At 35.2% G+C, this 24798-nt stretch overlaps 1 protein-coding gene across 9 annotated transcripts in view; it reads left to right on the plus strand.

The window, feature by feature from the left end:
* FAM184A (family with sequence similarity 184 member A) overlaps positions 1 to 24798 on the plus strand; it is a 117523-nt gene that overhangs the window by 88950 nt on the left and 3775 nt on the right. For 7 of the 9 annotated variants that reach the window (XR_004284983.1, XM_032339677.1, XM_032339674.1 and 4 more), the window contains 7 exons: positions 2666 to 2878; positions 8114 to 8267; positions 12179 to 12306; positions 13790 to 13974; positions 14412 to 14558; positions 20587 to 20704; positions 23164 to 23268. Coding sequence is in view for 8 of the 9 variants with exons in the window: in XM_032339677.1 (XP_032195568.1) it covers positions 2666 to 2878; positions 8114 to 8267; positions 12179 to 12306; positions 13790 to 13974; positions 14412 to 14558; positions 20587 to 20704; positions 23164 to 23268 (1050 nt within the window). In the remaining variant the exon portion in view is untranslated. The remainder of the gene's footprint in view (positions 1 to 2665; positions 2879 to 8113; positions 8268 to 12178; positions 12307 to 13789; positions 13975 to 14411; positions 14559 to 20586; positions 20705 to 23163; positions 23269 to 24798) is intronic. The other 2 variants (XM_032339679.1, XM_032339681.1) reach the window with 1 other exon arrangement.

Consider the following 24798-nt stretch of genomic DNA (forward strand, 5'->3'; position numbering starts at 1 on the left):
GGTCTTGAGCATGAATCCAGAGATTTTAGATAGCCTTAATATTGTTTTGGTGTGCTTTCAAAGTTAAGAATACAGAATATCTAAACCAAGTGTATTTGAACACTACATTGCATGATAATGTCTTTTTGCGTGTGTTTTATCCAGCATAGTTGCAAAGATTAATCTTATATCCTAAAATGAAAAATATACTTTGGAATTCTTTCACGGTAAAGTATATTAAGTATAAAATATTAAGTAAAATATTTAAGTATATTTTATTTAAGCTAGAGAGGTTTGAAAGTGTGCTTTGATTTTAAATATATAACTATACGACTATAATACCTCATTTTAAATGTTGTATTTCTTCATAGGTTTCATCCTTAAATAGTTAAAGTGTGAGCCACTTGTAGTCAGATTAACATATAAGAGCTCTTTTTTATTATTATTATTATTAACACATACTTGTTTCAGGGGTACAGGTCTGTGAGTCATCAGTCTTACACAGTTCACAGCACTCCCCATAGCACATACCCTCCCTGGTGTCCATCGCCCAGCCACCCCATCTCTCGCACTCCCTTCCACTCCAGCAACCCTCAGTTTGTTCCCTGAGATTATGAGTCCTCTGTGGTTTTTCTCCCTCTTTGGTTTCTTCTTGTTTCATTTTTCCTCTCTTCCCCTATGATCCTCTGCCTTTTCTCAAATTCCACAAATGCAGTGAATTTTTGAAGTGGGTATTGCAGAAAATCAGATACACTGCTATGAACTGACTGGCTTATCCCTCAGTGCACACTTAACTGGAGTACTGGACCCAGGGCTACTACTAGCGCATGTAGCACTGTGTGCAAATTGGAGAAACGGGCCCCTTCCCTTTGAGTCAATGCAAATGCTTGTCAGGGTAGACAGCTTCATGAGTAGTTTGTTCGCTGACTGGATTTTTGTCCCTACTTAGCCAGGGGCCAATTAGTAGCTTTGACAATATCAATCATTATTCTACATGTAACATAGTCTTTTCCTAATGTTCCCATATATGTTTTTTAAAAGTTTTCACCACAGACAAGGCAGCCACATGGGTCCCCATGCTGGGTCTGTGACAAGGGTTGAACTTGGGAAGAGAGTAGGGTAGGCAGGTGCCTTTTCTATTTCAAGAACCAGCTAGCTGGGAAGAAAATGACTCTACCAATTACACATTAGTGTTCACAAACACACATTTTTATTGCCCTTTACCCTTTTATGATTTGCTTTTTCTTTCTCGGTTGTTCCTAATATTCATTTCATTCTGATTTTCTTTGCATAAAATGGTAAGTCACATAGTATAATTTGTCTTAGTCTTCCAGCTGTACAGATATGGCCTTAATTGTTGCTGTAACACTGTCCTTATTTTTCCTTCTTGTTTTTTTGCATCTGTGGTGATTCTCCCCTTTTTTCTTACCCAGACCCTTTTTCCTTTGTGAAACATCTGAAGCATCCTATATCTGCCTTCCATCAATCAAAAAATCTTTTCCTATTTACATATACTCACTTTATAGTGTCCTTTCTCCCTTAGCCTTCTTGGCCATAGAAAGTGTTTTACTTGTGTGTAAACATGTATCTTAAATTACTGACTGGAACACATTTGACAACTTTTATCTGCTTCTCCTATGTTCTCCTTAGCTTCAGACTTCTATTAGAATATGGTTGAGTAATCTAATTCCAAGTTACAGTTTCCTGTTTATGAGAAGAGAAATAGATAAAATTAAATGGTTATATCAAATGTATATGTGGAAAAATATATATATATACACACACATACATATACAAGCGTTTCATATTTTTATTCTGCAATTCACATAATATGCAGACATATTAAGGGTGATGTCTGTGTACAAAAGGAGTAACAGATTAGTTTTCTTTAATTAAAGAAGAGTACCTGTCATTGCGAGGCTATAAATAGAGGATTTGGGGATGTTTGTGGTTTTTAAAAAGCTTGAAGGTTTGCAAATCTTTTGAATTAAATCAAAATTCAAAAGTGAAAATCCTTTTTGTTTACATAAGGATTCTAAGTTATAAATGGATAAATCTGTTAAAGAGTAATTTTTAAATTCCCAAATAATCTTAGTTAATATTTATTGAGCATTTACTACATGTCAGGGGCCGTTCTAAGTGAACTATGTGTAGTAACACTCTTCAACTGAAACACCCCGGTGAAGTATTAATAGAGCAAGTGGCAGAGCTAGGATTTTAACTCAGAGCCCACATTCTTAACTACTCAACCTTACCACCTCACAAATAAGCAGTTTAGCTTTTTATACTATCTCCTTGAGGTAACCATAACCTAATAAATACATTAACATTTGTTGTCCCATTTTTATTTCATATTATAAATTTTTATTGCAGTGTAACATAGGTGTTCATTGTAACAAATAGGTATATTCCTAAACATGGGCTACAGTGTTCTTTAGAGAGTCCACAAACTTAATACCACTAAAACAGTCTATTTTTAAAGATAATTACTAAAAATAGATTTTAAAGTAGTGATACCTAAATATTAAGTATCTATGAAATATTTTAAAACATTTTAAGTGGATACTTATTTAAGGCAATTATTTTACCATAGTTAATATTGTTGACATGCTTTTTTCCCTTAGACTGGCAATTTGTGAAATATGCCTTGTACTTATTCTTCATTGTGTACCATTCTGTGGCATAGATTTCCTTGCTGAAACAGAATCTGGAAATGCAGCTTTCCCAGTCTCAGACTTCTTTGCAGCAACTGCAAGCCCAGTTTACACAAGAACGACAACGACTTACACAAGAGCTTGAAGAGTTAGAGGAACAACATCAACAGAGACATAAATCTTTAAAAGAAGCACATGTCCTTGCATTTCAAACTATGGAAGAAGAAAAAGAAAAGGAACAAAGAGTAAGTTTAATATGATACATGTCCAAGGGTAATCCAACAGCCTAATAATCACCAGCCTTCAAATTCTTAAGAATTCATTTTTTGCCTCCAAATTATATATTGCTTTATTTCATTGTGTTTTCTAGAATCTGACTTCTGGGGGTCAGAATGATTAAACATACACCCCAGTTACACAGTTAAAATAAGGCCAACATTTTATTTCTGTCTCCCAACATAATGCTGAGTTCATGATGAGACTAATACACCATCTGCTTTGTCATATAGTTAACAGCGGTTAAATAAATTTAGCATGGTCCTACTGAGCTGTAACCACAGTAATCACTTAGTATAATTTTGAACTTTTATAATAGTCTTTCATCAAATTTTTAATTTTCCTCTTTCAGGCTGGATCTACAAAAGACACATATATCCAGGATTTATTTTTTTCTTAATACCACGTTTTTTTTTCCTTACATTTCTTCTCCCTTATATACAAAATTCACGATGAAATTAAATTTGGAGACATTTTTAAAATGATACCTTTCCCTATACACAGCCTCAAAGGCTATGTGAAAAGTAGTGACGGACAGATCATGCAAAAGAGATTTAAATCAAATAGAGACATTATTGGGGGAATTAAATTGTATGCTGAAATCTGCCCATATTCATTATTTCCTTCTTATGAAAACACTAGTTTGACATAGTCTTAGTGTAATTAATTTTGGTTCGGTTTCTTTCTTTATACCATATTTTTCAATTTCTTCTAAGGACCTTGTGATAATTAAGGTAAATATTTGATAGAAAAATGAAGTTTTACTAACAATGACTTTCCCCATATGTAGTTGTTACTGATATAGATTGCTCTTAATCCTTTATTTGGTTGTGGAACTACCAAAGAACTGGTAGGCTATAAAGAAATTGTTAAAACAAAAAAGTCATATTCCTTTAAAAACCATTAATTTGCCTATACAGTAAGTTGTAGTCTCTCAATCTTGTCCAAAAAGTTAAGGAAGTTTCTTTAGTCAAAATTAGGCCTTATTTCCATTATCCCTAATAAGTATAGGTAGAAAAACTGTTAACAAATTATTAATGAAGCAAATTTAACAAATACACTGAAAAAAGTCTGAACATCATGATCACATGGGTTTTATTCCAGGGATATAAGGATGGTTCAATATCTGCAAATCAGAGTAATTACTACATTAATAAATGAAGGATAAAAATCACATGATCATCTCAACAGATGCAGGGAAAGCATTTGACAAAAACCAGCATTCATTTATGATAACTCAATAAAATGAGTATAGATGGAACATGCCTCAACGTAATAAAGGCCATATGTGACAAACCCACAGCTATCCTCATACTTAACAAAAAGCTTTTTCTTTAAGACCAAGAATAAAACAAGGAAGCCCACTCTTGCCACTTTATAGTATTGGAAGTCCTAGCCACAGCAGTTGGATAAGAAAAAAATAAATGGCATCCACATTGATAAAGAAAAAGTATCACAATTTGCAGATGACATGATATTTTATACAGAAAACTCATCATGTCAATAAGAAAAGATAAGAATCATATGATCAATTCAGTAGATGCTGGAAAAGCATTTGACAAAGTGTAACACTGATTCACAATAAAATCTTCAACAAAGTTATAGGAGACCTACCTCAACATAATAAAGGCTGTACATGGAAAAACTCACAGCTAATATCATCCAAAATGGGGAAAAACAGAGCCTTTCCCCTAAGGTCTGGAATAAGACAAAGATGTCCACTCTCACCACTTTTATTCATCATAGTCCTGGAAGTCTTAGCCACAGCAGTCTGACAACAAAAAGAAATAAAAGACATACAAATTGGGAAGAAAGAAGTAAAACTTTCACTATTTGCAGATGATATGATATGATGTATATGACACTGTATAGAGAAAACCTGAATGACTCCACCAAAAAACTGCTAAAACCGATAAATGAATTCAGTGAAATCACGGGATACAAAATTAATGTGCAGAAATCTGTTGCATTTCCATACAGTAATCACAAAACAGCAGAAAGTGAAATTAAGAAAACAATCCCATTTAAAATTGCACCAAAAATAATAAGATACCTAGAAATAAACCAGATCAAAGAGGTGAAAGACCTGTACTCTGAAAACGTTAAAACACTGAGGAAAGAGTTAAAGATGACACAAAGAAATGGAAAAACATTCCATGCTCATGGGTTGGAAGAACAGATTTTCATGCAATCCCTATCAAAATACAAACAGCATTTTTCACAGAGCTAGAACAAACAATCTTAAAATTTGGCTGGAACCACAAAAGACCCTGAATAGCCAAAGCATTCTTAAAAAAGAAAAGCAAAGCTGGAGGCATCACAATTCCACACTTCAAGTTACATTACAAAGCTGTGGTGATCAGAACATTTCACTATTAGTACAAAAAAGACACACAGATGAATGGAACAGAATAGAAAATCCAGAAATAAATCCACAGTTATATGGTCAATAAATCTTTGAGAAAGCAGGAAAGAATATCCAATGGGCAAGTGTCTCTGCAACAGGTGATGTTGGGAAAACTAGACCACTTCCTTACACCATACAAAAAAATAAATTCAAAGTGAATTAAAGATCTAAATGTGAGACCTGAAACCATAAAAATCCTAAAAGAGAGCACAAGCAGTAATTTCTCTCAAATTGGCCATAGCAACTTTTTTCTAGATAGGTTCTTTTTAGGCAAGGAAAAAAAGCAAAAATAAACTCTAAAATAAACTTTTGAGTCTACATCAAAAAAGGAAGCTTCTGCACAATGAAGGAAATACTGAATAGGAGAAGATATCTGCAAATGACATATCTTGATATAAGGTTAAGATTCAAAATATATAAAGAACATATAAATCAACACCCAAAAAAACAAATAATCCAATTAAAAATGGGCAGGAAACATGCACAGGCATTTCTCCAGAGAGGACACACAGATATCCAACATACCCATGGAAAGATGTTCAACATCATTTATCACTAGGGAAATGCAAACCAAAACTAGAATGAGATATCCCCTAACACCTATCAGAATGGCTAAAATCAGTGACACAGGAAACAATAGGCATTGGCAAGGATGTGGAGAAAAGCCTCTTGCACTGGTGGTAGGCATGCAAACCGGTGCGGCCACTGTGGAAAACAGTATGGAGTTTCCTCAAGAAGTTAAAAATAGAACTACTCTATGATCTAGCAGTTGCACTATTGAGTATTTACCCAAAGAATACAAAAATGAATTCAAAGGAATACATGGAGCCCTACATTTATGGCAGCATTATTTAAAATAACCAAGATATGGAAGCAGCCTAAGTGTCTATCGATAGATGAATGGATAATGAAGCTGTGGAATCTGAGTGATGGAATATTACTCAGCCATTAAAAAGAAGTGAAATCTGCCATTTGTGACAACATGGATGGACCTATGGGCTATTAAGTGAAATAAGTTAGAGAAAGGCAAATACTGCATTATTTCACTTATATGTAGAAAATTTTAAAAGCAAAACAAATGAACAAACAAAATCTAAACAGACTTATGAATACAGAGAACAAGCTGGTGGTTGCCAGAGGGGAGGAGACGGGGGGGGGATGGGCAAAAAAGGTGACAGGAATTAAGAGGTATGAACTTCTAGTTATAAGACAAGATATGGGGATGTAGTTAATAATATTGTAATAACTTTGTATAGTGACGGATGGTAACTAGATTTACCATGGTGATTATTTCCTAGTGTTCATCAGTGTTGAATCACTATGTTGTATAGCTGAGCCTAGTATTTTATGTCAACTGTTCTTCAGTATGGCCCATAAACACACAATAAGCCCTCAATGGTAAATAACCTATTCATTGATATCATTTGTGAATTAGAACACATAAGCTCTTGTGTCAGTACTTTAATTTTATATATTCAGACTCTGTGAAATCTGAATCCTGTTTCAAAAGAAATCAGAACCTGCAATTTTATTGTTATTAGGTTGCTAAGCTAACATCTAAACTAAAAGCCCTTTATATTGCTGTATTTGAAGAAACCTATGCTTTTATTTTTCAGAAATAAAACACTTTAGAAACAGTGAGCATTAGTAGCCAAATATTAATTTATAAGACAGTATTTTATAGAGTTTTATAGAGTAATGGTTAAAGAAATATAACCCTGTCTTTCTCAGAAACCCGTCATGTTGCTGATTATGCTAAGAAAAACCCTTCCTGGCTTAGTTTAGTCTCTAAACTTGAAGTGCCCTGAGCTGTTTTTTCCTGTGACCACATACCTTCTTTTAGTCTCAGTGACATGCGGTATGTTTTCTCTGTTCAGTCTTATAGAACTAATCACATGAGAGGTTTGTTTACTTTTCCAGTTACCTACTTTCACACCTTTGCTTCTGTTTGCAAATGCCTATAGAAAGGTGCTACAAAATGTTTGATAACGTTGCAGTTGTAAAAGTCATCGCCATCTCTTTCTGATCAAAAGATCTTTTCTTGGGGCGCCTGTGTGGCTCAGTGGGTTAAGCCGCTGCCTTCGGCTCAGGTCATGATCTCAGGGTCCTGGGATCGAGTCCCGCATCAGGCTCTCTGCTCAGCAGGGAGCCTGCTTCCTCCTCTCTCTCTCTCTCTCTCTGCCTGCCTCTCTGCCTACTTGTGATCTCTCTCTGTCAAATAAATAAATAAAATCTTTAAAAAAAAAAATCTTTTCTTGTTAATGCCCCTCTCCTCTCTTTTTCCTAACTTTGTGCACACAGAGAAATTATGCATTAATTTAGGTGGTTTACCCCCCTTCAGATAACTTCAGACAGTGACTTTATTTGAAAAGGACCTTAGGTAAAGGGCCCACCCATATCCCAATTCAGACATGCTCTATTGAATTAAACTGATTTCATAAGGCTTGTTCTACTGAAGTGACCCTACTGATTTATTTTCTAAAGGCCATTTTCTTTTATCTAATTTTCCTGAAAATGAATTACGAATACCTTTTCTTAATAACTGAGTTTTAGTCTGAGGGTTGCTGAGGTGGGGGGAGGGATAGGGTGGCTGGGTTATGAACATTGGGGAAGATATGTAGTGTGGTGAGTGCTGTGAATTGTGTAATACTGATGATTCACAGACCTGTACCCCTGAAACAAATAAAACATTATATGTTAATTTAAAAAAAATTTTTTTAATAACTGAGTTTTAGTAATTTTTTATTTTGTTTGCATTTCCTTCCTGAATAATTTGAGTATGTTTCTCCTGTTTTAGGCTCTTGAAAATCATTTACAACAAAAACATTCTGCAGAGCTTCAGTCATTAAAAGATGCACACAGAGAGTCAATGGAGGGCTTCCGGATAGAAATGGAACAGGAACTTCAGACTCTTCGGTTTGAATTAGAAGATGAAGGAAAGGCTATGCTTGGTATTTTGAAAGGATTATAATTTTGCCATATTTATTTGCATGTTCTCCTTTAAAACTCAGTATGAAATCACAGCTTTTTTTTAAATTTTTGAAACACCAAAATGAATATGTATTTTGTATATACAAAGTGTTTTGTATATTTGAAGTTACCAGATGAAGAGGTGAGTGTGGAGGAGTAGAATGGTTAGAACAGAAACAGTAAGGGGAGGTTCCCTCAACTTTCCCCGTACTCTGGCTGTGTAAGCAACACTCACTGGTGCTTCTACCTACCCTAAGGGACTAAACGGAGTCAGGACATTCAAACTTTCCATTCCCTAGTGACTGAAAGGAGTAAATAGGCATGGAGCCACATGTCCTTAGACTTGATGGTCATATGGTATTCTCCACTCCAGGATTTTGTTTTTAGAAGAAAATTCATGTTCAGGTCTGACTTTTTATGTAGGTATTTTTCAAATATTTCTTTAATGGGATTTTAATCTTTGAAGTAATCAAATCACTGCCCTTTTTATAAGGAGATCAGTTGAGATTTGAAGGAAAACTGCATATGCATTTAAAGAGTTGTTTTGGTGTTGTTCAAGAACTTTTTATTCCTACCATCTCATTTTCCTTTTGTTTGTTTTTTTTTTCCCCCTAATTCTCTTAAGAGTTTTTATTGTATGTTGTCACATTTCAGTGGTGTACCCTTTCCAATAGGAATTGGGAATAAAAAAGACAAAGTGTTGTGGATACTTTGGGCCCCAAAAGCAAAGCCATTTGACCCAGTTCATTGTCTCTACTGTTGCTGGGAGCCCTAGGCCAAGTCATCAGAGCTCTCTCCTTTTCCTCCTTTACAAACCACTGTGATAGCTAGGGTGAAAATCATAGTGAGACTATTTATCAGACATTTGTGAGATACCTTTTTACATGCTACAGAAACTGCTGAGCAAAGAAGAATTAAAAAATGAACTGCAGCTGTATCTTTATAAAGAAGCGGCTTATAGTCAAAGGTAGAGGCAATCTACAAAATTCTCGTCCACAGGAAGCACAGACTTTCCACAGCAGTGTGAGAAGTAAAACAGGCCCAGTGTTAGCACCATTGTTTAGTCCACTGAAACTTGATTTCAATGCCTCTCTACTGGCAAAAGGACTTTTTATGATTTTTTTAAATTAAAGTTTACTTTGAGATAGTCACAGATTCATATCAGCTTGTAAGAGATAATACAAAGAGATACTCTGAGCCCTTTATCCATTTTCCCAAAAACTATAGTTCTTATCTCTACCAGAATATTGACACTGACATTATCAAGGCATAGAATACTTCCATTACCGTGTTGATCCCTGTTGTCCATTTATAGCAATATCTACTTCCCTTTCCTCCCCACCATTATTCCCGGTAACCATTAATCTGTGGTCCATTTCTGTAATTTTGTCATTTAAAAAATGTTATAAATGTAATAGCATGTAACCTTTTGGAGATCGCTTTTTTTCACTCAGCATAATTCCCTAGAGATTGGTCCAGGTAGTTGTACGTAGCAGCAGTTTGTCCCTTTTTATTGCTGAAGGACAGTTGCTGTCCTTCACCCATTGAAGGACATCTGGTGTTTCCAGTTTTGTGTAAGTGTAAATTTTCATTTCTCTGGGATAAATGCCAGAGTGGAGCTGGGTCATATGATGATGTAGGCTTAGCTTTTTTTTTTTTTTTTTTTAAAGAAACTGCCCAACTATTTTCCAGAATGGCTGTACCATTTTACATCTTCACCAGCAATGAATGAGTTTTTCTTCCACATCTTCACCAACATTTGATGTCACTGTGTTGTATATTTTACTCTTCATTTCTCTAATGGCTAATGATGTTGAACATGTTTTCATGTGTTTATTTGCCATCTTTGTATCTTTTCTAACTGGATTGTTTGTAAAAACTGTTGAGTTTTGAGAGTTCTTCATGTATTCTGGATACTTAGTCCTTTGTCAGGATCCATCAGGTCTAATTTTGCCCCCATTATTCCGTTGAAATTACCCTCCCTGAGGTCACCATTTAACTTCAAAATTCCACTGCACTCCCACTTTTCCGTTCCCTGCTCTTTAATCTCATGTGCTAGTCCTGTTTCCCATGCATCTGTTAAATACTGCTTTTTCCCAGGATTTAGTTCCCAGGGCTCTGCTCCGTTTTTCGGTTTTCAGGATTTTCCTGAAAAGCCAACTATGGCTTTTAAGTACCATCTGTTTTGCTAGTGACTCCAAATATGTATTTAAGACCAAACTGCTTTCCTTGTGAATTAGATTTATGCTTCTTACTGCACATTAGGAAGTTAGATATTCTAATTTTACATTTTTAAATATTAGCTTACCATCTCCCTCAGGTCCAAATCCTATAGCTCCCATTTTAATTTAGAGTATTACTGTTTACCAGTTGCCCAAGCCAGGAAGGTAGAAGATGCGTTTAACTTCTTTTCTTTTGCTTCCACACCCTGTTAGTTCCTTCCCTTAGATATTCCCTATATCTGTTCTCTTCTTGAGTCATTTTGTCATACGCAGTTCATGGTCATATCATTTTTCACCTGGGTAATTACCATAACCTTTTCATTGATCTTTTTCCTGCAATTCACCCTCCAGACTCCCATCTGGCTAATCTTAGTCAAGACTCAAATCTCACCATGGAACTTCCCAACTTTAAATCTTTCAGTAACTCCCGTGTCCTACCTCAGTGCCTGTCAAGTTTTTTCACAGAAGTAGCCCTTAACACCAGGGAGACTGAACCTACATGGAGGTCTCAGGAAGAGCCTAACATGACTAGCTCCAAGCACAGCATTTTTTTTTAAGTTGTCTCATGTTTTAGCTTTAAAATGTACAATTTGCCTTTTATTCATATCTCTTTTGTATTAACGTGAAAGTAATGGCTTTCCTCAAAATCTTCAAGTATAAATCATGTTTCAGAAGACGATCATGTATACTCTAAAATTCCCTCAGATGTACTGCCACATATATCCCAGATTGAGAACCATAAACTCAAACATAAAGTCAACAGCATTTTGTGCTAAAACTCTCTCAGACTTGGCTCCATTTTCTTTCTACTCTGACCACGTGCTCTGTGGGCACCCAGCATACCAATCTTTTTACAGTTTACCTCATAGATTTGGTTTTCTGCTTTTGCATATGTTATCCCCTCCTCATTAATGCTTTTCTCTTTCTCCACTTGGGAGAACCCTTACTCAAGTGATTTAGAGTGAATTACTGTGATAGTTCCTTTGTGATAGCATTCCCAATTTCTTTCTCCTAGGACATCTGGATTCTTCTACCACTGTGCTTTCATTATAGCTAATATTCGTCTCTGCTGTTCCACTTAATTCTCTGGCATGATGCCTTTCCCTCTAACCCGTGCAGTTATTAGAACAGGGCCATATTTTGTTCTCCCTTCATGTAATACGTGGCATTCAATAAGTGTGGATTGTATCAAATAATCTCAAATTCAAATCAAACTCATGACTTACAAATCAAAGCATTCACCTGCCAGTTTTTAACATCTTTCAGAACTATGTGGAAGAATTCTTACCTGGGTGGGAAGGTGCTTCCTAAATGAACATATGTTATGGTACTGTTCAGTTCTAAAATGCTAGTATTCCAATAGTGAATGAGAAAAGTTAAAAAACAAAACAAAACAAAACATTTTGTCTCCTTTCACACCTTACTGGCAAATCAAAAGCCTATATGAAATACCTTGATCCTTTTGAGCAGTTGGAAAATTTTCTTATCCTTATCAAAACTAGATGACCTTTAAATTCATGATATTCTGTGATAGTCTAGGATATCTAAATGGGCATACACAAGTGTCCTAATTTTAAAAAATAATATTCTGTGACTTTTACAATTTTTATGTGAAGTATCAATAATATTTCTAAAATACATGGACAGTTTTTATTCCCCTTGTATTCCAGCCTCTTTGCGCTCAGAATTAAACCATCAGCATGCAGCTGCAATTGATTTGTTACGGCATAGTCATCATCAAGAATTGGCAGCTGCTAAAATGGAATTAGAGCGAAGCATAGACATCAGCAGAAGACAGGTAAAGGAGGACATTCTGTTATGTGATGATTCCTTAAATGTGAATAGATTTGAATGTTGACAGTTTTCTGAAAATTATTTTGTAATAACTAGTATTTTCACTAGTTATTATTTATCATCTATATTGAAGAGTCTTATTTTTAAAGGGAAATCAGTAACTTGACTTTAGCATATTGGTCATAAAATTCATTTTATTTTATGAATTTTTAATTGAATATTTTGAGTTTTACTTGCATTTTAAGAAAGCAGACAAAATATAAATAATATGAAGAGTGAAGACAGAACACTATGAAACAGCACTATATATAGAACTTTCCAAGATGATAGACCTGTTCTATATCTGTTCTATCCACTGTGGCAGTCACTGGCCACATGGCCGTATGTCTAGTGTGACTTATATGTCTGGTTTTGTTTAATTTTTAAATAATTTAAACTTGAATTTAAGTAGTCATACTGGATAGCATAACTATAGAGGTAGCAGGTGCTCAAGAAAAAAGATAACTGATATTTCCATATCACTGTAACACAGGTACTACTTATGCTTTTTAAACTTTACTCTTTGGCCAAGTGTACTTCCTTCAGTTAGAGAGTTTATGATCTTAAATGTCTGGATGGATGGATGGATTTCTAGGCATAGAGCAATGAAGGCCCTCATTTGTTAGACTTAAAACTTTGACTTTGTTAGTTTTTAGCTATGTTAAATGATCAGCTCAAATTTTCTCTTCACTGCTATGAAGTTTTAAATGAGTCACTTTATAACCATGGAGGGAAATTTTATTTTCTCCTAACTAGGCCAACACTGGAATTGACAATGTATAGATAGACATTGTAGAAAATGGTAACTTCTAGGAAAATGGAAGGGAGCTTATCTTTCAGACAAGGCAACTGCTACATCAACACTAAGCAGAAAGTCTACTTCCTGAGCCATAGGATGTGTGTGTGTGTGTGTGTGTGTGTGTGTGTGTGTGTGTGTGTGTTTTGGCCTAGCCTCCGTGATGCAGGGCCTTTTTAAATGAAGGGATAATGGTGCCAGAATTTTATTGTAAGCCCATATAACTTGGTGAGTGTGTAGGGGCCCTGCATTCTATTCTCAGCTCTGTTGTTCATATAAATCATCCTTGGACAGATATCTCTTGGGTATTCATTTCCTCATCTGTAAAGTGTGTGGGATATGTGCTTTTATGGTCTTTTGGGTCTCTTGTCACCCTGATATTATCCATATAAACTGTATCCGTATAAACACTTCTTACAGATGGGAAGAGAGGAGGTCTTAGGTTTTATTTTAGCAGTTTGGTTTTAAAGCAGTGTCATTACATTTGGCATTCCAGTATGTCATTTTCTTTCCCTTAGATAAATGCAGAAAGCAAATATTAGGAAACTTTTAAGAATTATCTGTAGGGCTTCTGGCTTGCTCTGTCAGTAGAGCATGTGACTCTTAATCCTCATAGAGGTGACTTAAAAAAAAAATTATTTGTACCTTGCAGAGTAAGGAACATATGTGTAGAATAACAGATCTACAAGAGGAATTAAGGCACAGAGAGCATCACATCTCAGACTTGGATAAGGAGGTGCAGCACCTTCATGAAAACATAAGTGCCCTAACCAAAGAACTGGAATTTAAGGGGAAAGAAATTCTCAGAATACGAAGTGAATCTAACCAACAGATGAGGTATGCCATTAATTACAATAGAAGCAATATACAGCGTTATCCAAAAGACTGTTGTATAGTAGTTAGAAATACAAGCCTATTTTTATGACTAAACTGTCTTCTAGCAGATATTGAAGACCACTTCTTACTTTTTTTCTTGACTGCTATAATTTAGAACATAGATGAAGTGTTTGTATTTTGAACAATGTGTATGCATTCAGTAACTTTGGAAATTGTATTATTAACTAAACTCTTTATAAAATAGAATTTAAAAAGCATTAAAGGAGACAACTTTAACAAGCTAGAAGATTAGAGCAAAGTAAGTAACTTATTTTAGGCTGTTTCCATTAGTTTTCTATATATTATACCTAAAACCATTTCAAATTTGGTAGAGTATAGAAAGTGTTGAAAGCTTGACCTCAGAATAACGTATTCTTAACTAAAAATAAATTAAACAGGTTGCATGAACAAGATTTAAACAAGAGACTTGAAAAAGAGCTGGATGTCATGACAGCAGACCATCTCAGAGAGAAAAATATCATGCGGGCAGATTTTAATAAGACTAACGAGCTACTCAAGGAAATAAATGCAGCTTTGCAAGTGTCGTAAGTCATATTGTATTAAAGAAAATTCATATGTGGGATATAAATTGAGGAGACTGTGTCTAACCTCAGATTAGCTACTCTTTTAAATCTAATTGATACTTTAAAAAGAAAACTTAAGTGCTGTATTACAGATGGTAATTGTAATGTGATATTTTCATTAACGAGGATAAGGCAGTTGAGTGGCCTTCAGCTGCCATGGCTGCAGTTCCACTAGGACAATCCTTGCCTAAAGCTTGTCTGAATCATGAGCTGTCATGTTATGCTGAAAACTCTAGAGATGTCCATTGTATAATGTTAAGGAAAAAGAGCATATTGTGGCCAATAGGAATATTATGATCCCATACATGCACTAATAATACATATTTTATATACAAATAATCAAAAGAGCTTAAAAAACAAATACAAAATTTAATGATAGTACTTCCCTCTAGGGAGTAGATTACACCGTATTAGAGGTGGGGAAGAGCAAAATCTTCCTTTTTTATTTTTTATGCTCTGTATAGATATTGTTGGAGTTCCTACAAATAAGCATTTAATTTTGATTTTAAAAATTAATGAAAATAAAATATCAGAAATAGTTACTCATATATAGTAACTCCAATATTGTTAAAACCAAGATTTCTAATTATTGCTTAATGTTTTAAAGAAGTATTTAACAGCCGCTCTCTTTCCTACACACTTATAAACTGTTAACAGCCACTGTGCAAATAGCATTCACTCCCATCTCTGAGGCCTGAACTCTAGTTCAACTTAAATGATCTCAGAATTAGTCTATTCTAAGCTGTTGCTGCAAATGATTTATTCACCTTTAGTCTCTCTTCTTCTAACCAGTTAAAAAAGCTGCATAAAAATATATAGATATCTCCACATACTTCAGTAAAGTCAAAATAGTGACTAATCCCATTAACCTTAGTCTCCAAGTAAAACTTAAAACTCCTAGTGTCACTGTGCCTTATCCTCCCATGTCAGCCACACCAACCTCAGTTTCCTTCTGATTCTGTGTTTACAGTCTAGAATAATCTGTGTCATTACTACCTGATTACCTTCCCCCCAATCTCAAACTCATCTTCTCACATTTTACCCATTTAACTAATTAAGCCTCATGATAAATATTGTTACATATATGTAGTATATATACCCACACCCACACTTAAGCTGAAACAAAAAACAGCACCCCCTACCTTGCTCCCCTCTCCTTGCTCCCCCAGCCCCAAGTGGTTGGCGTTTACTTCAGTAGCTCCTAAAGTGAGACACCCTCTCCTGGATACACACAGAATTTTCACATTAATAGGCATGCTAATGTTTCATGAATGAATTTTTTTGAGGATTTCCTATAGCATGTACTACTTGGTGATGTAACACTTGAAATGTTGAAGAAACTCATGAGATCATTTTCTCAGTCAAAGTGATTCTTTAGTGTTTGGTGTTTGGGAGGTAATTTTTAAATACTTTTGAGCCACAGTAAGTGCTCATAATCTTGGGCATTTTGCAAAAATTAGTTAGTTAAAACCCTACTGTTTACTTTCCCTTCTCTTGGCCTCATTGGACGGAGGCTGAAGTCCTGGCATCCCCCTCTTCACAGTCTGAAAAAACATGCTCACAAAAAGAACACCCTCTGTCTGTCCATGTGTCCTGTCTCCTTAGGAATGTTAATTTACAAAGATTAAAGGTTTGTTTCTACTTTATTCTGTTTTATGTGGTTTTACACATTATGAATTTTCAGTAGATAACAAATTAATTTTTTATATTGTGATTTTTTTAATGATCAAAGAACTAGTATTACTCATGAGTCAAATATTTTATCTGCTTTTCTAGATCTACCATTTGTTTTATGCTAGGTTAGATTAGGTCCATGCTAACCGACTGTATTTCTTTTTTCAACAGAAAACTACCACTATCATATAATTAATTAGTCTTTAGCTTAGGTATTTATTCTTTTAGTTGAAGCCAAACATACATACCAATATATTTGGACCAGTGCTGTCCAGTAGATTTTCTGTGGTAATGAAAATGTCCTATATTTGCTCTGTCCAGTACAATTGTTATTAGCCACACACAATGGCAGGTAAGCATTTGAATTGTGGTTAGTACAACCAAGGAACTGAATTTTTCATTTAATTTTAATTCAACTGTAAATAGCCACATATGGCCTACTGGCTACCATACTGGAAAGCACAGTTTTATACAACTGGATATTTCTGTTTCATATTCCTAAATGAAGCCTGCTTGAATCTGCTGAATAGCTTAGATCAGAGGTGGTGAGCAAGGAGAGTGCATCCCAGCTTAAGAAGCTGGGGGACAAGACTTGAATGTTCTCAGCCTGTTGCAAAGGACTAAGGGCATCTTACTGAAGTTCCTAACCAACTGCAGGCTGACTTTAAATCTTTGAAATTGGAGAAACCCTGTGGATTTGTGGAAGTGGGTGGTAGTGGAAGGACTGGAGAAACGAACATGGGTCAGGCTGAATCCTGGAGTGGAGGGGCCTCTGGGGCACCTGGAAGCTTCTTGCTTCTGTTCCCACCCCAAATCCTGTTTGGACATCAGGGAAGAGGGGACTAGAAATTTAAACACCAGAAAGTATCATCTAAACATTGTAGAAATGGTAATGAGTACTGTAGCTCTTATGGAATGATTACTTAAAAAACTCTTTTCTAATGCTGGGTACTAAAGTCTTAGATTTTTGGATATTCTATAGAAATAGTTTCATTTTTGAGTGATACTGTAGTAAAAACCTTGTGTCTAGTATGTCGCAGTTTTTGTTTTAGAAACAAATGAAAGAATGAACGGTTTTAAAGAACTTTAAGCTAAATCTAAACATATAAAGAACTTGGAATCATATTCGATCTTTTTTATGCAGAAAAGGGGGTTCAGAGATAATTATTGTTTGTCTAAGTTTACTTTTCTCACTGTACTGGAACAAAAGATAGTTTCTTCTTGGGGGAAACATCAAATTTTCTGTACAGGGCTATTACATAGATCAGGAATCCCTAACTGAAAAGTAACACTCTACCATGCCCGAATGACTTACTCTTTAAAAGTTGTTTGAGTTCTTTTATCCATAATACCTTATTGTTCTTTGTTGTTGTTTGATTTTTAAATTACCATTCTGGTGTGTTCATAAACTTTGTGATGTAAGGAAAAAGTATTTCTATTGTCATGCATCAGAGTCCATGCCCATAAATTATGGGGAACTAAAGGTACAACATTAAATTTCTTCCATTATATATTTCTTTTCTTAAATTCCAGAGAGGATGGTATAATAGAGTTTATCCTTATACAATTAAGATTCTAAAATACCTCTGTGCCAATACTGTTGTTTGGCCTAGAATCTCAATTTACTGACTTTGTCAATTATTTTTTTAAAAAAGCATGGGAGAACTGCCACTTTGAAAACATTTTTATGCATTTCATACAACTTTTTTAGGTATTCATATTTTTGGTTCTGTTGTTCACAAACCCTAGACATTGACCTATATATTGTTGGAGAAAAAAAAAAATCAGGGCATGCATGCCAGGGGAGAATCCAACAATGACCTAATTAGATTTATATATGTTTTACTTGTTTTTTCTCTATTTCTTTTAATGGAAATCTGTATTTTGAGTAAAAGACTAACTTGTATGTTTCCCTCAAAACAGTGTTTTCCAGGCTTTAATCTTTCAGAATTTGGTCATTTCTGACTATCTTTGATACAGTTTTCATATTTTTAATTGATTCATTGTAACTTAAAAATTTAGCAGGAAGATTTGATTATTTCTGCAGTAAAACCATTATCACTACTGAAAAATTGTATCCATTTTCTAAACAGAAGCTAGGCAATAATTAAAAATATGTAAATTATGTGACAAAAAAACAATGTTATTAGATTCTAGCTAGTTATTGCTGCTGCAAGCCAGCCTGAGCCCTGTGAAATAAGGTGATACGCATACGTTGTGAAAGCCATTTAAGATACAGAACCAGACTAAGACTCTTCCTTCTTGTGACCAGAAAGATTAAAGAAGAACAAAGTAAGATCATTCCTGTAGCACCAGCTGTTAACACCTAGTCTTTGGGAAACCAGGCAGGCCTAGAGAGCTACTTGGGACAGCTGAAGAAAGGGACCAGGCTTTGACTTGAAATGGATCAGAGTAATGCCACGTGTTCTATTAGAATTTTGAAAGACTTAGCAATTCTGGAAGTATATTTTCAATTTAAATCTAGATCATATTACTTGTTCTCTCCTTTAATGCTTTCCCATTTGTGTTTATATGAATTGTTTCTTCAATGTAATCAATTATTTTTTCCCTTTTAATATCAAGGTATCTTTTTAAAGTTTTTTTTTTTTTTTGGCGATATTTAACTGATAACAATTTTGTAGGTAAATGAAAACATACACTAGAATTGAGGTGTATGTAGAACATATGTATGCAGAATGTATGTAGAACATACACCAGAGCAAAAAAGGTGGTTTGGGGATTTTAAGTGACTGTTTTAGACTCCCTTTACTTTAACCTCTCATTGTACTAGAACAAAAGAATAGAAATAATAGTTTTATTTTTTATTTTGTTTAATAATAGGTTTAAATAAGGCATTAAATTGAGCTTTTTAGCAACTATTTACTTACTGCCAAGTATTTTTGTTCAGCTGTAGGATGCAGTTCAAAAAGCTTCTTTTGCTTTTAACAATAAAGTACCACAGTGACATCTTGTGGCGACTCTGGTATAAACCCAATGCCTTCTTCCTTGACCAGATCATTGTTTTTCAGGCTTCTTAAAATTTTGCCCGTAAAATGCCATATCATGATAAAATACAAGGTCCCTCTGTGTGAGCCAGTGAAGCAGATTTTTCACTCAGCCTGCATTATCACAAAAGAATAAAAGATAGTGAAACTAACCTCAAACTGAATTGACAAAGTCATCTCTGACCCTGAGACATTGACTTCCTAACCCCACACCTCCCCTTACCCACAAATCTTCCCAAACCCAAGAGATTAGAACTTTAGGTTGGGCCGAGTTAGTGGAGTTTTTTACTAAAATTCTTAAAATACAGAGATTCTTGGACCCCTCTAGAATTGGGAAGTGGGAGTAGATCACTGATAGATGATAGATTGTCTAGAAGTTACTCAGTGTGTGTTGAATACATTTCTCTGTGTATCTTCATTCACCATAATTTTTATTGAGCTTACATTCTGTCCTTTTACTTTGAAAACAGTAAATTTTTAAATTGCTGTCATTATTTAAATTTTCTGCTCCCCCCGCCCAAACCCCTAGTTGAGCCAGCAGTTTCCATTTGCATTCTCTTCATTCTGCCCTTTCCGATATCGATATTTTTAGACTCTGCAGGGCCTGTGGTGCCTCTGCTTATAAAAGGTGGCCTCTATTCCAGAGTCTTTTTTTTTTTGGAACCTTCGTTATTCTAGAGTCTTCAGTGGCATTCAGGCCTGTTGCCTTCTTATCTCATTCTGGGCAGAAGCAGCCTAGAAAATAATTATCTTATCTGATGAATATTTTTTACAGTGTTTATGTATTAGCTGATCATACAGAATTTTTAAATTCTGTTTCCCGTAAACCAGGAAAGAATGATGTCGTGTATGTGTCCTGTTTCCCTTTTCTCTGTATCTTTTCTTGTCTCTTTTCTATGTTACCAAGCCTTATGTCATCACACAGGAGTGTATTTTTGGTAAGTTCTCCTGATGGTGAAACCACAATTCCAGCATCATACCTATGTTTAGAGCTTAGTATTATTCAGTATATCATTTCTTCTACAGAGCTTACCTCACCTCATTCTGACATACTGTTGAATGACTTACAATCGGTGAAATTCTTCTGAAAGTAATCTGTAAAGTCTTTAATAACATCATCTACCCCCTTAGAGCCTTTAATAATACTACAGCTATTTGAGACAATCATGCTATTATGTTGAAAAATTTTAAGGAGAAAAGTTTGCTTTTAAATTTTGTATGTGTTCAATTCGACTAATTTGAATAATGTAGATATTACAGAAGAATGTGTCTGAATCCTGTCAATGAACTAAAAGGTTTCTTGTTTTCAGACTAGAAGAAATGGAAGAAAAATATCTAATGAGAGAATCAAAACCAGAAGATATACAGATGATTACAGAATTAAAAGCCATGCTTACAGAAAGAGACCAAGTCATAAAGAAACTAATTGTAAGATTTGGGGGTGGGAGGGATGTAACCATGTTAGTTACCATGTTTGCCAATCAACAGTCTATTGGCTAAGTATTAAGTAATGCTAAATGAAAATTGAAAGTATAAGATATGTGCATTGTGATTAAAAGTTTATTAAAAATGTTCATGAATAAGGATAAGAAACATAAAGTAATTTTAAATTTGGTATTAGGTAAGAGGATTGTGCCTTGGCAACATACAGTTAATATGTTATTGAAGGTGTGTATTGTTCATGTAGAATTAGAATTAGATAGGAAGGAACACATGCACACATTAGCCTGCACTGTGTACTTCCAGCTAGTCGTATTATTTTACCCTGATCCAAGGAGATACTCCATGAGGAAAGGGATCCATTTTTCTTAGGGTTCTAACTATGAGAAGATACAGACTCTCTCTTGAGAGTCTTTTTTTTTTTTTTTTAAGATTTTATTTATTTATTTGACAGAGAGAGACACACAGAGAGGGAACACAAGTAAGAAGAGTGGGTGAGAGAGAAGCAGGCTCTCTGCTGAGCAGGGAGCCTGTGGGGCTCAATCCCAGGGTCCTGGGATCATGACCTGAGCCAAAAGCAGACACTTAACGACTGACGCATCCAGCGCCCCTCTCTTGAGAATCTTGGTCCAATGAGGTGTTAGGGTCTCTGAGCAGTCCATTAGGGAAGGAAATACAGTTTTAACAATAAATAAACTGACTTCATTATTCTTCAAGAATGAGAAATACAGTCTATGGCCATACCACCCTGAATGCGTCTGATCTCGGAAGCTAAGCAGGGTAGGGCCTGGTTAGTACTTGGATGGAAGAATAAGAAATATGCAAATGTCTTAATAACTCATAAAACATTTTAGAGTTTTCTAAAATTATATATCCTGATCAATACTTAAAATAATTTTTACAGTCACTAAAAAAATTTTTTTTTTCAGGGTAAAACTAAACATAGAATGTTAATCACTCTACTGGTTCATTGATCTCTTCAACTAAAAACTATGGATGTTAGCACGCAAAGAGAGCCTAGAAGCATTTATTTCTGAAGTCTTTTCTTTAACTTTCTCTTTTTTGGCATTTAGGAAACTCATCCTGTTGGCTGGAACTATTAAGTTCCTGCTAAAAGCAGCCAGTTATCAATTGGGGTTCCTTATGGAACCCAGGAGCAGACATTGGCAGGATTTTCCAGGCATTGTGAACACGAGCACAGTCCTCATAGATTCCTCTGATTACCTTCTATTCCACACATGAAGTTAGCACAGGGATTAAATGTAATTTATTTCATCTATGCTAGAAATAGCTTTTCCAGTTCTTAGTGAACAGATGTTAAAGATAGAGTTGTATTTTATCCTCACAACAGGATAGGCATTAGACTTCAAAGAATAAAGCAAACACAAAGCAACGTAGCTAGTTGGTAACAGATTAGAAATCCAGGTAAGGGTTGTTCTACACTCTTCCTACTACACACCAGTTCTGCAGACTCTGAAGCACATGGGCTGAGGTGGTGCAAATGACAGTGGTAACTAAGAAGGGGCTGAAGTATCTGGTTCTACTAGAGCATAGTCGTGCATTTCACACTCATGTGTTTACTTCTTACAGTCTGTTCAGTTGACACATGTTGGTGGTGAAGTAAAAGGCAAAGGATTTAACTGTATGTTGGTCACTTTTTCTCTGGTTAGTGATTAGAACTGCTGTAGTACAGTCAACCCTTGAACAGTGCAGGGGTTATGGGGCACCAACTCCCTGCATAGTTGAAAATCCACATATAACTTAACTGCCTGAAAACTGGATTACTAATAAACTACTGTTGACCGGAAGCCTTACTGATAACAAAGTCAATTAACACCTATTTTCTATATTATATGTATTATATACCATATTTTGACAGTAAAGTAAGCTGGAGAGAAGAATGTTACTAAAAAAACCATTAGACAAAAATAACATTTATAGTACTTCATTCATCCAAAAAAAGAAAATCAGCATGTAGGTGGACCCACGCAGATCAAACCGTTGTTCAAAAGTCAACACTGAGGTCTCAGAGAGGAGATTAGACAAGATCAAATGTATTCCAGTACTGAAGAATAATGATAATCAGTGTCACCTTTATAGAAACAACGAAACCATATACACAACTCCATGAATGTAAGTTAAGCTGCTCAAACTGCATAGTCAGCCCTTTGGAACAGAGAATAGGGCCAAAATATTTAGATCCACCTGGGGAAAAAAGTTATTAATGGGTAGAGAAGAACCCCAAAGCATACGGTTTTGAAAAGTTTTGAAAACCTTCCCACCAGCTGTCATTAAGTCACTAGCAGTCAAGTCTAGAAATCTTTGATGAACGAGGTATATAAATCCTCACTCAGGTTTTATAGTAAATTCTGAATGAAATGGCACTTAAACAGTGTTAAATTTTCAATAGAAAATGTCTAAGTGGTGTTTATAATTCTTTTGCTTAGGAGGATAATAAGTTTTATCAGCTGGAATTAGTCAATCGAGAAACTAACTTCAACAAAGTGTTTAACTCAAGCCCTACTGTTGGTGTTATTAATCCATTGACTAAGGTACGTGCTATAAACACTATGAAACAGGGATGTAGTTTAAAACTTGGTTAAAATTTTTAATATTCAGAGCAGTATAGGATAAACCTTCCAAATCTTAAATTTAGTATTTAGGATTAAAATCTATGAATTTTATGTATACATTTTCACAGAAAGAGATTAATATTTTTTGCTGAGAATTCATACTCCTTAAGACATTATTGTAAAACCTTGGTTTCTGTCACATCTCCAAAGAAAACTAACATCATTTTCTTGGTGTTCACTGTCCTCTATGGGGTCCTGAACGGTACTCTAGCCCTGTATACCTAACAGCTCTCCCTAACTTAAGGCCTTAGGCCTGCCATGTTAATGAGCCTTGTTGTCTACCAGTCTTTGGAGAAGTGCTTTACTTCTGTCAGTCTTAGTATATTTCTTGACACTTAAAATTGAAAATGGTCTATTCTGAGACTTTGTTACTCTCTCAGGACAGATAGAAGAGCATTATAGGCAAGTAAAATGGACATGGCTAAGTCTTACACATCTTTGTACCATAGCTTCCTATGGTATGGTAGGTATTCAGTTGCAAATTTCATCACATTTTCTGTAAGTGGCCACAAATAACTGAATAAAGCAAATAATGAATTAATTATGTATATTGGTTTTATAGGGATTACATATCTTTTTTTTTTTAAGATTTTATTTATTTATTTGACAGAGAGAAATCACAAGTAGGCAGAGAGGCAGGCAGAGAGAGAGAGAGGAAGAAGCAGGCTCCCTACCAAGGAGAGAGCCCGATGCGGGGCTTGATCCCAGGACCCTGGGATTATGACCTGAGCCAAAGGCAGAGGCTTTAACCTTCTGAGCCACCCAGGTGCCCCAGGGATTACATATCTTTTGGCAGATATCAGTAGTAGAAATAAAGTACTAGTGCTAAAGCTATTTTGGGATTCAGATTTAATTTGCCCCTTATGCCTAATTTCTATTGCGTCCTTAGCCAGAAATTTTTACTTTCAGTGCTCATAAAAACTTCTCTGTTAAGAACATGGACTCTATCTTCCCTTCACAAATTAAACTGCTCCAAATTTTAAGTAAGCCTTTAACATAGAATGACTTAAATGTTTTATGAAACAGAACGACTAAAGTAGGGATGCCTATAGCTGATTCTACAGAGCTTAAAATACTACCTGGCACATGGAAGGCTCTCATAATTGGTGAATGAATTAATATAGTTAGTTTTTAAGTTCATATTTTAGGGTGAAATATGTTTTTAATTACAAAGCAAGATTACAAGACTTGAAACAAATAATAAGATGGAAATATTTTTTTTTTTAAAGATTTTATTTGACAGCAAAAGAGAGAACACAAGCAGAGGGAGTGGGAGAGGGAGAAGAAGGCTTCCCCCGCCAAGCAGGGAGCCAGGTGCAGGGCTGGATCCGGGGACCCTGGGACCCTACATTCTGGGACCCTCATGACCGAAGCCAAAGGCAGATACTTAACAACTGAGCCACCCACGTGCCCCATTAAAATGAAAATGTTTCTAATATATTTTTTGGA

The sequence above is a fragment of the Mustela erminea genome, chromosome 4 (genome assembly GCF_009829155.1).
Source record: "Mustela erminea isolate mMusErm1 chromosome 4, mMusErm1.Pri, whole genome shotgun sequence".
In the NCBI taxonomy this organism is placed as follows: domain Eukaryota; kingdom Metazoa; phylum Chordata; class Mammalia; order Carnivora; family Mustelidae; genus Mustela; species Mustela erminea.